We start from the raw sequence: 12140 nt of genomic DNA on the forward strand, positions 1-12140 counted from the left end.
ACACCCGGCCATGCACATGCTCGTGCCCCAAGATTCCCTATTGTGTTTCTATACCCCTTAGATGCAAAAGAAATACAAGCCTTTTACGTATAAGAGGCACTGTGTATCCAAAGAAAGTGCCAAGGCCCTTCTCCAGAGATTTGAATCTAAGTATTGTACAGCTAACTTCCTGTATCTGAACCCAGAAGGAAAAATATAAAAATATTTAAAAGCTCTGAGATAAGCTCTGATGCTATTAGATATCCAACAATAAAGGTCCTGGAAATACCATGATGTATAGCTTGATCCAGTTTCATACTAAAAAAAATAATAGTGGAGTTTCATTGGGCTCTTCCTAGTGATAATGTATTTACAAGAATTATGTCCTGGAACTTCAAAAATCCCTGTGAAATAAATAATACTATAACCCCCATTTTACAAATGAGGAAACCAAAATTCAGAGAGGTTAGGTATTTTTTCCAAAGTCAACCAGAAATAATCAATGTAGACAGAATTTGAACTGATTCTGTGTGGACACAAAGTTGTGCCACCCAATCCCCCTTCAAGAAAGGACGCGTTGCTCTAGATGCTGGGAACGCCCTCAGTGGCAGCCTTCAGCTGTCAAACTGTTCAGGAATTGACTCAGCCTCAAATAAACGCCTTGACCAGAGTCACGACCTTCTCAGAGCAGCCTATATCCAGTGACTGACAGGCGGAGATACAAGGCCCGCCATAGCAGGCCAACACAGGACAACTCTGGAAGATCATTTTTGGTTCCAGGGCTCCCTGTCAGGTCAACTAAGACAGCCATCAAGTCTATACCAAGCTGTGCATCCCCTCTGCATAATCTTGCTTCCTTTCTCTTTTTACCACCGTCCTTTGCAACACACTCCTTAATAGCTACCCAGTCTGTCTCTGGGTATGCTTCCCTGAGAACCAAAACTGTAGCAAAGGAAAATCCTCCCAATGGGCAGAGCTTCAAGTGATCATCCACTTTATATGGAGAAAAACGGCCCAAAGTTAAAATATATATAGATTCATAGGTAGTGGCAAGTGGCCTTGCCAGCTTGTCAGGAACATGAAAAGAGGAAGACTGGAAGGACAGGGAGGCAAGAAGGATTGGGTAGAGATATGTGACTGGACATAAAATGCGAAGAGCTTTCTATCATATATTAAAGTACACCAAAGAGCATCCATCACAGAAGAGGTACTAAGCAACCAAGTAGACAAAATGATTTGGCCAGATGATGCCAGCTAGCTCCCCAGAATGTCATCAGTCACCCCAGAAATGGAGGCTATGCCTGGGCTCAACCACATGGGCATCCACTTAACGAGGCTGACGTCACTGCTATTGCCATCAAATGTCCAACCTGCCATTAACAGAGACTAATGCTGGATCCCCAATATGGCACCAGTTCTTGAGGAGATCAACTGACCATGTGATGGCAAGTTAACTACACTGGGCCACTTCTACCCTGAAAGGGCCAGTGATTCATGCAGGTCTTCAGCCAGTATTTCTGTCCAAGGGATTATACAGTATTTGTCCTGTTGACATGGGATCCTGTGTAAGATTGTGTCAGATCAGGTAATCCACATCACCTAAAGTGCAGAAATGGGCTCATGCCCATCCAATCCACTGGTCGTATAACATAGTGAACCACCCAAAAGCTGCTAGAAAGAGAAGTGCCTCTTGAAAGCACAGCTCAAGTGCCAGCTTGAAGGTGATATTTTATGAAGAGGGTGAACTATCCTCCAAGACACAGAATATACCTTGAATCAGACGTTATATAGTGCTGCATCCCCAATAGGAAGACAACATGGATCTAGATACCAAGGGGTGGAAGCAGGAGTGACCACACTTACCTCGATTCCCCCCGCCATGATCCATCTGGGAAATTTGTGCCTCCTGTCTCCAAAGCTCTCACCTCTACAGGATTTGAAGTCCTATTGTCCAATGTAAAACAACTTCCACCAAGGGATACAGATATCAGCAAGCAAGAAGAAGGGTTACTATCCTCGTTGAGGCAATTGACCCAAATCATGAAGAAGAGGCAGGGCTATAGTTGCAAAACAGGGGCAGGGAGGAACATGTTTAGCACACAGGTGATTTGTTTGGGCACCTCTTTGTACTCCCTTGTCCAGTGGTACAATGAACGAGTGCAGCAATCAGAGATGATGACCTGGATTGTGCCACCGAGGAAGCAGCCTCTGCCAACTCTCTGAAGGTCATGGGTGTATAGACTTGAAAGTGAGGCAGGAAACAAATGAGTAGCATTGGGGACCCTAGAACCTGCAACAGTGCTCGGGATTATCATTTTCCTCTTCTGAGATTCCCCCAGAAAGGGAGTCCTATCAGAATTCAGGAGGAGATGTTCCCGAAACAGATAAGAAGAAGTGGATCCAATGGCCCAAGGAGTGATCTGTGATGAACACAGACGTGCACCAACCAGTTCTCCCCTCAGAAAAGGACTCGTTACCCAGCTTAGTCTAAGGGTGCTGTTGGAAGACGACCTTCAGCTGTCAGTCCATCAGGGACGGACTCTGCTACAGAGAGTTACCTTACCAAGGTTACAACCTTCCTGGGTTGTGGATCCACGGGGCTGTGTCTCTACATTAAATTAGTGATTGAAGGAGAGGTATAAAGATCCAGCCATTTCATTTCAGTGCAGGACAATCTGATGGACTGTGTGGTAGCAGAATAATGTACCCGCCACTCCCAGCAAAGATATCCACCACAGAATCCCTGGAACCTGTGAATATGTTATGTTACATGGCAAGAGGGAGTTAAGGTAACAGATTGAATTATGGTTGCTAATCAGCTGAACTGAAAATAAAGAGATTATCCTGAATTATCTGGGTTGGCCCAGTAGGATGATGGCGGGAAGAGGGGGATGGGGGTTGTCCTTTGTCCTTTAAAGATAAGAAGATCAAGTCAGAGAGATTTGAAAATGTTACTCAGCTGGCTTTGAAGATGGAGGAAGAGTCAAGGAACACAGACAACCTGTAGAAGCTGGAAAAGGCGAGCAAATGGATTCTCTGCTGGAGCCTCCAGAAGGAACGTGGTCTTGCTGACACCTCGAGGTTAGCTTGGTGAGACTCATTCTCACTTCTGACCTCCAGAACTGTAAGATAATAAATATGGGTTGTTTTAAGCCACTACGTTTGTGGTAATTTGTTCCAACAGTAATAGATTACCAATACAGACCATTGTCGCTCCAGAGCTTCTGTGAGGTCAGATGAGTGTGCTCCGGGGCCTGTGTCACACACTACTTCTCCCTCTGTCCACTCCTGCTTCCTTCAGCTCCCTCCTCCACATATTGGGCCTGAAGGGCACTTTCCCTGAGAATGTGAATCTGTCTTGGAGTCTGCTTCCCAGAAAACACAAACTGGGATGGAAAGAAAAGTTCATGATGACTTCTTATGATTACAAATATATAAATAACACATATACAAATGTAAGGTTTATCATTGTTACTCCTTTTCAGTGTTTTTCAAAAAGTATAATGCCTAACATGAATAGCACTGGCCTGAACATTAAGACAATATGAAATAAATATGAAGAACATGGGCCTGGCAGGTCAACACGAGTTTCATTCCAGCTATATACATGGGCACATTACTCTAAACTTTTTGGATTCAATTCCCCTTACTCACCACTATCCCACCCCACGAATAGGGATGATAAATACCTTGCCCCACTAGATAGTGTTAAGTAGGGTAAAATTCTTAAGCATTTAAGTCAGTATTTACTGATTTGTGATAAAGGCTCCATAAAAGTTAGTCAGCTCCCTCAACTCCACTGTTTTCTCTCAGGAATTTACAACCTCATTTAATATTAAATTAGGAGTGGGGGAGGTAAGTCACCATTAAATTATACGATTCTGCTCTCAAAATGTGTGCTTCAAACTGAAAGCTCTGGGAGATCAGTGTGACATGGATGGTGAAGAAAGGCTTCTTCAGGGACATGGGAACTGAGCTGAGCTCTTAAAAACACCCAAGAGAGAGAGAAAAGTAGGCAGAGGGCATCAGAGGGGTCCTCACTCCAGTTCTAGAATGTAGTCCTAATTCAGGTAAATAGGAGGGGCAAACAGCAGGTAATCAGGCCTGCACAATGCTGCGATTGTTTTGTTTGTTTTAACTGGTAACTTTAGACTTAAAGGACAGTATAGCATATAGTGTATACAGTGTATTTTGAAATGTATTACATAAATATGAAGTGCTGTTATAACCAAGAGGAATGTGAAAAGAAGAAAAATAAACGGGATAAGAACAACGATGTTGAGCTATGTACTCATATCAGATAAACACATAAAACCTTTGAAATTATGACATAACCAGTACGGTTAGATTTGTGGCCACGGGTATTGTTCTCATTCCAAGCTCCTGCTTTACATTTATCATCTTTATATTCATATGGCATCTCTATTTTCAATGTCTTACACATTTCTCCATTTCCTAGTAACCTTTTCAGCTGATATTTCATGTGCTTCATATAAGCTCAGAAGCAAATTCTTTTCTGGAAGGTTGAAGCTATCTGTGCAGCCATTTCTGAGTTACCCAAGCATGAGCAAATGTTGTTTAGGAAATTTCTCAAGATCCACTTTTTGTGTGTTCAGATTTAATTCAAGATGGTTTAAATTTAAACCTCCAGAGCTCTGTGTGTGTGTTCTCTCAGGAGAAAAACATTCTTTGCTTTGAGATATGACTGGTTGAGGTTTACACTCCATTTTCTGTCTATATGGAGTGTGGTTATGAAGAGATCTTCTCAAATACTGGAAAATCCTTTGGGTTTCCACACATGTTGTAGTTAGATAAAAGCTTTTTTTTCTTTCTATTTTCTCCTCCAAACCATCGATGCTCTAGCAGATTTGAGGGATAACGACACCTGTCATGCTGTATTGTCAGACAATAACAAAAGTTTTATTCTATGAAAAATTAGAAAAATAAAGGTTTTAAATATTTACTTATTTTTAGAAACTTGGGCACTGGTCCTTCTTCAATTGTAGACAGGAATATTTGTGTTGCTAGTAGCACCTATTATGCAAATGCTGGATATACTGACAAAGTTCTTCTAAGATGTCAGCCTATTTACTGTATGAGTATAAGTGCCTTGAAATACTGAGAACTTACAGACTTCAAAAGAACTAAAGTAGGAATAGTGGATGGGGTGGAGAAAGGAGAGAAGAGGGCAGAGAAAACTTCCTTATGGCCTGGCAGACAGTCTCAAGACATATGGACGTGTTCCAGTTATCTATTGGTGCATGACATAACACTTCAAAACTTAGTGGCTTAAAACAACAACAATCCTTTTATTATCATCATATCTCTGGGGGTTGGCTGGGCTCAGGTGGACAATATTTGCTCAGGGTCTCTCGTGCAGTTGCAGTGTCTAGGGCTAGCAGTGTCTGAAGGCTCACTCATTCATCTAGGTCCTGGGCTGGGGAAGCTCAGACATCTGAAGCTCCTTGGGCATTTCTTTCTGTCTTTACATGGTTTTTCCACATGGTTTCTCCAGCCTAGCAACTTCAGGGTGGCCAAACTTCTTTTAAGGCGGTTCTGGACTTCAGAGGTCCGTGCGCCAAGTGAGAGAGCCAGCTGGAATCTGCATTGACTTTTCTAATCTCGTCTCACAAGTCAAGACAGTCACGAAGGCCCACTCAGATTCCAGGGGAGGTGACAGGCTCCACTTCTTGATGAGAGGTGCACCAAAGAATCTGCGGATGTGTTTTCAAACTACCACAGGACTTCATGGACCTCTGGCAGAAAGTCTGGGACAGAATAATGAGTCATTCATTAAACCACAAATTGGTTCATTGTGGGTCCCTTTCTGCTGTGGTAGAAGGATACTCCAGTGTTTAAGTGCTCCTGCTCTTGAGTTAGACTGCCTGTCTGGGCTTGCTTCTGCCCTGCCACTTACTGAGCCGGGAACCTTAAGCAAATCTCTCTCAGTGCCTCAAGTTTTATCTGTAAGTTGGGGGTAATGACAGTTAACATTTATTGCATTCTTAGTAGATGCCAGACATTGTCCTAAGTGCATTACATACTATCTTATTTTATAACCAAGATAACCCTAAGAGGTAGTTACCTACCTCCTATACCATAAGGATGATAATAGTAGAGACATCTTTCAGGTCTGTTGTGTAGATCAGATGGGACCATCTATTATGTTCGCTCTTGATGTTATTAAAGCTGCAGGGGCAAGTTGTAGTGATGCCAGGTCAGGAAAGTGAGCTAGTTCCAGAAATGGACCAAACATGCATAATGTCACACAGGAGCGCAGATTGTTCCAACCAGAGGTGAAAGACCAGTGGAGGCTAAAGCGGGTAAGATATCTTGACAGGTGTAAAATAAAAAAATAATAATAAATAAATAATAATAATAATAAAAAACTTATAAAAAGACCAGTCATTCCAAGTCTCATTTGGGACTATGGGTGCAGAACCAAGCCCAGATCGCAAAGTGGGAGCAGGGGCACCGCTTTGAGCTTGCAAAACGGGAGTGTTTATCTTTTTCCTGAAAAAGGAATCCACGACTCCGGGCAGTCTGAAGAGTTCTGCGGGGAGAACCCCCGCCCTCTGCCTGAAGCGTCCCCAAGTGTCAGGGCTCCCGGTCGTGGCCGGGTGCAAGGAGCTGACACCTTTCCCGCGCGCCTCCTGTGTATTCTGCCACCCCTCGCGTCCCTGTCGCCACCCTTGGCTCCTTGACTCCACGAGCCACCTTCCCCTCCTCCCTCTCCGCTAAGGTGCCTACTCCTGCGATTGCAGAGCGCCCATCTTCCCAGTCCCGACAAAACCCGGAGAGGTGGAATTCGTCGCCCGGAGCGCCCCGGCGGCCACTGGGCATGCTCCGTTGTCAGGCAGGTTCGCGGCTGCGAGCAGCTTTTGAGGCTCACGGATTCCTCCTGCCGCCGCGCGTCCTCCTCCTCCCGAGCAGGCAGCCAGCGCATGATGGCGGCCGCAGCGAACGGGAGCGCCAGCGGCGGCAGCAGCGGCGGCCGGGGCGGGAGCAGCAGCAGCGACACGTCCAGCACCGGCGAGGAGGAGCGGATGCGGCGCCTCTTCCAGACGTGCGACGGCGACGGGGACGGATACATTAGCAGGTACTCAGGGAGGTACGCGAAACCGGCTGGGGCGAGACCAGCCTCTCCGCGCTGCCCTTGACCCCTCCTCTGCCCCCTCTCGCCCCAACTTCCAGCAAGTTGCTCAGAAGCTCACGGGAAAAGTTGGCTGCGACTCTGAGAGCGCACCGCGGACTCGGTCCCTGAGACCGAGGGGCTGCTGTGCTCGCCTTCTGGAGGTGCCAGTCGGTCCAACTTTTCCCAGCGCTGTCTTTGTCTGGGCGTTGGGAGATAGCTAGTTAAGATGCGAGTCTTCCCCTGGGTCTCGGAGCGCTCCTGCCTGTGGGGCAACGGGTTCTGGCCGCTTGTCCCAGGTAGGAGGGGCTGCCCTGCAGCCTCGGGCTTCAGGGTGTCAAGATACTGTGGCACCGAGCAGCGATCTGTCCGGCTGCTCGGTGAACAGCCCCGGAGCCGGATCAGGAGAGGGATGCTCTCACTCTCGCAGTGACAGAGTTGAACAGGAAAACAAGCTGTGAAGAACTTTCACGTGCCACAGAGTCCCTGCATTCCAAATTTAGTAATCCAAAGAAGAGGTGTGGTTTGCTACCAGTACTGATTTAAACCTATTAGCCTGAGGGGAACGAAGCACTCTGGTGCAAACTGGGGGTTTAGAGGCGAGTCTGGCATGTAGACCCTACTCCCTCCCCGGCTCGGCGCGCTAGCCAGGTGAGCCTCCAGAGGGGTCTCCCCGCGCCTCTGCGCAACCACTTATAATCCTCGCAGTGTTTGCTTCCAGATCCCCTCCAGGGGCGATGTTTCGGCTTCCAGCCGCAGGTCTTGGCAAAATAATTACGTCTGCCCAAATTTTCATCATTTAGCAGACACTGATGGTGAAGACGGCAATCGTAATCTTTTACCATATGCTTCTATGAAAGGTTGGCATAGGTCGCTGAAGACCTTATGCGCCGAAATTTGAATTGCCTTCAAGGAAGTAGACCGCCTAAGTTGTATATTACACCTATGTATTATATTTTTGTGTATTATACCTTTGTCTTGGTGATGCGAAAGATCTCTGAAAATTCCAGGCTGTCTCCTGATGATTGTCCTTGCCTACTTAGACGGAAAAAAAGAGTGGGGAACGCCCCCACCCCAAAAAAAGAATTTTTTTTAAAGCTCTATGAAACAGGTAATTTGACATGTAAAAATTTGACCATTAGAAAAATAATAATTTATTTGGGACTTTTGACTCTATTATGAGACTTCTTAGCTGAATTTTATTACTTTTCTAAAGTGTCATTGGGAAACATCAGAAAGATATCAGAAAATGTTACGAAGTAATTCTGTTCTGAAATGAAAAAATATATGTAACTCTAGTTGACCGCATAGATTTTTATATGGAAGTCTTTTCCTATTTTGGTTCTGGGATTTAAAATTTCATCATATAGTTTAGATTTGTTGTGGTGGTTTTCCTATTCGAAAGGTCATTACCTCATTTTCAATAATAAAAATCTATACTCTTCACGTTAGGATGCAAAAAGAATGTAATTCACATGAGCAAGAGTGTACATAGAAAATTAGCAGGATTCTCTCCCTCCCTTCCTCTAATCTGTCCCAGTAATATCTTGCTTTATCTGAACTAGACTTTCTGTACAAATGCTTATATTATTTTGAATGATGGCTGCATCTATCCTTAAGGAGCATAATTTGAGGACTTTGTGTTGGAGGGTAAGGCATTGTGTATAGACACCTACCTGCTGGGGCAAAAGTGGAAAAAACTGTATCATTCCTTGAACCACATCATTTTAACATATCTGCTTCAAAGTTGAAAGTTATATGCAGTAATGAACCCTAAGCCATAATTTTAACTGCGGGCAGAGTTGCCCTGGAAGTTATGCTGTCACAAAATTTCCATATAGGAGGATTTCAGGGATGGCAATCTTATTAAAAGGGAGCACCAAGGAACTTCTCTAGAAGTATGTTTACACAACAAGCACAGTTTTACCTGGAATACATATTTATTTGGTATGGGGTTAATGAAAATAAGTGGCATTAAATGACTCCCTCTCCAAAGTTGCTCCTCTGTGCTAGCCCTCTTTAATGAACTTGACTGACCACTGGGTGATATGGTGTGGAATGCTATGAATTTTCTCTTTTATTAAACATGAGAGTTGCACTTTCTACATGAAACCGCCCTGAACCTCAGATTCTTCAAAAGATGTTAACTTTGTGCTCATGGTACACAGCTGTATCTGTTAGGATGTCATCTGGCTGTATAGAATTATAGAAATCTAACCACAGTCAAAAAAGGGTTGGCTTTCTTAAGTAGAAATCTGAAGGTGGTCCATCAGGCTGGGACAGCTGTTCCACAATGGCGTCAATGCCCAGCTTCCTTCTATCTCTGTGCGTCACCGTTCTTTCCATGCAGCATTCATCCTCATGGTTATCTTGCAGTCTTAAAATGATGGCTTTATCTCCAGCCTCATCTCCAAGTTCTAGGGAGGAATTTGAAACAGGAAGCTGAAATCAGTGGCGCCTATATCATTAAAGCAGAGTTTTCCCCAATCCCTTAATTGACATCTTATTGGTCAAACTATATCACCTTACTATGTGTATTTGCAATAGAATTCAAGGAAGTTTGTAAGTCAGTTCATCACATTGCCGCCTAAACAAAATCAGAGTTCTGTTACTAAAAACAGGGAATGGATATTAGGTAAGAAGTAAAAATCAAAACATATACTGTAATAAATAATGCACATTCAACTCTATTGGCTCTGGTCCTTTGCTTAGCCCTCATTCTCAAACAGGAGTGGGCTAGAGATCTTAGGTTTGGAGAAAGGATAAGTGAAAGATAGACTGAGTCCAAAAAGGGAGATGTCGGGGTGCACCATCTCAGGGAGAAGGAAGTAAAAGGTAGGGCTTTGAATCTTCAATATTCTCTTGGCCCACCTTCCCCATCAGGCTGACAAAAAGGGCATCAGCTAACTGGAGATTTCTGGAACAGCTGCTTCTGCCAAGAAATTCCCAGTCTGCCGGAGGGACCCAGAGTCACCTCCCATGGATGCTTAAGCTGGAGCAGACGAATACGATCAGGTGGAGCCAAACCACAGCTTGAACACGGCAGGATTTGGGCTGCACAGTGGGACCACAGCAAGCTCTTCTGTGCATTTCATTAACTGTTCAGTGACTTGATCCCACATTTTATGGTATCGTATTTTTGGACCCTATTTATGGTGTTATAGGAGATGGTGGGGTTACTCTATTTGTTAAAATTAACAAATAGTATTTTAAAGCTTCTGCTTTTACCCTTAAGTTTAAGAAACTATCTTGAACATTCTGGCAAATATCTAAAACTAATGCTTACATTTATATTTAGTCACCAAGTCTCAGCTCAAACGTTGGTGCCTTAGAGGAGCTTCCCTGACCACTATATCAAAGGTGGGTTTGCTGTACCCCACCATGATTCTCCATTGTAGTACCAATAGCTTTCTTCCAAAGCACTCTTTACAACTTGTAATTGCATTTCTATTTACTACTTTGTTTGCCCATTTATTGCCATTTCCCCACCTGATGTAGCCTTCATGAGGGCAGGAATCACGTCTGTTTTGTTAAAACAGTACAGTCAGGATCTCATGTAGCATTTGACATATAACATGCAATCAGTAAATTCTGATGAATAAATGATGAAGAATAAACAGTGGAATGTTCATGTATACTGACAAACCTCTTAAGCATTTTCATTGTCAAGCATATTTCATGTTTATGAAATACTTTAAATATGAGTATATTTTACTAAAGAATATTTGGTTTAAAAAATAGCTGCTTTCTGGTTATATAAAATATATTCTTACTGAAAATTTGGAAAATACAGAAATGTATAAAAATAAAATAAAAATCATCCATTATCCCATACCAAGAAACATCATTTTTGTTTTCCTGGTGATACATCTGCGTATCATTTTTCTAGTATATTAAAAATGATTGGATAAAAGAAAAGACATCCAACGCTCATGAATAGGAAGATTTAATATTGTTATGATGGCAATACTCCTCCAAATTGATATACAGACTCAAAACAACCTTTCTTAGAATCCCAGCTGTCATTTTTTGCAGAAATTGACAATCTGATCCTAAAATTCATGTGGAAATTTAAGGGACCCAGAATCGTCAAAACAATCTTGAAAACGTTTGAATAACAAAGTTGGAGGATTCATACGTCCCTATTTCAAAACTTACTGCAAAGCAACAGTAATCAAGCCAGCGGAGGACCGGCAGAAGGATAGACATCTAGATCAGTGCAATAGAACTGAGAGTCTAAAAACAAAGCCATGTGATGGTGAGTTGATTTTCAACAGAAGTGCCAAGACAAGGGTGGAATGGGGAAAGAAGACATTTCAAGAAATGGTATTGGGACAACTGGATAGCCACATGTAAAAGAATGAAGTTGGACACTTTCCTCACATACAGAAATGTACGTGTTCCTCATATACACAATGTATATATTCCTTACATTCCTCATATACAACAATTAATTCAAAATGGACCCAAAGTTTAAATGTAAGAGCTAAAACTATTACACTCTTAGAAGAAAACCTGGGACAAACTCTTTGTTACCTTGGGTGTGGCGACAGATTCTTATAATGGACACCAAAACAGAGGATGTAATAGAAAAATAGGTAAATTGGGCTTCATCAAATTTTTTTAAACTTGTGCTTCAAAGGACACTGTCAAAAAAGTGCAAGACAACCCAAAGAATGGGAGAAAAATATTTGCAAATCATATATTTGATAAGGGATTTGCATCTAAATTATATATATAAAGAAGCCTTACAACTCAATAAAAAAAGATAAATAACCCAATTTAAAAATGGACAAAGGATCTGAATAGATTTTTCTCCAAAGAAAATCTACAGAGCCAATAAGCACATAAAACGAGTTTAACATATTAGCCATTAGGGAAGTGCAAATCAAAACTACAACAAGACACCACTTTATACCCTGTAGGATGACTATAATTAAAAAGTCAGAAAATAGCAAGTGTTGACAAGGATGTGGAGAAATCAGAACCTCATATACTGCTGGTAGAAATGTGAAATGGTGCAGCCACT

General features: G+C 42.8%; 1 protein-coding gene across 2 annotated transcripts in view; it reads left to right on the forward strand.

Annotated features, from left to right (window-relative positions):
• The first annotated feature begins 6733 nt into the window (after nucleotides 1-6733).
• Nucleotides 6734-12140, forward strand: part of MCC (MCC regulator of WNT signaling pathway) — a 379629-nt gene continuing 374222 nt past the window's right edge. The window contains exon 1 of one of the 2 annotated variants that reach the window (XM_019727795.2): nucleotides 6734-7090. In XM_019727795.2, coding sequence (XP_019583354.2) covers nucleotides 6924-7090 — 167 coding nt within the window. In that variant the 5' untranslated portion in view covers nucleotides 6734-6923. The remainder of the gene's footprint in view (nucleotides 7091-12140) is intronic. The other variant, XM_019727797.2, reaches the window with a different exon arrangement.

The sequence above is a fragment of the Rhinolophus sinicus genome, linkage group LG03, assembly GCF_036562045.2.
Source record: "Rhinolophus sinicus isolate RSC01 linkage group LG03, ASM3656204v1, whole genome shotgun sequence".
Classification (NCBI taxonomy): Eukaryota; Metazoa; Chordata; class Mammalia; order Chiroptera; family Rhinolophidae; genus Rhinolophus; species Rhinolophus sinicus.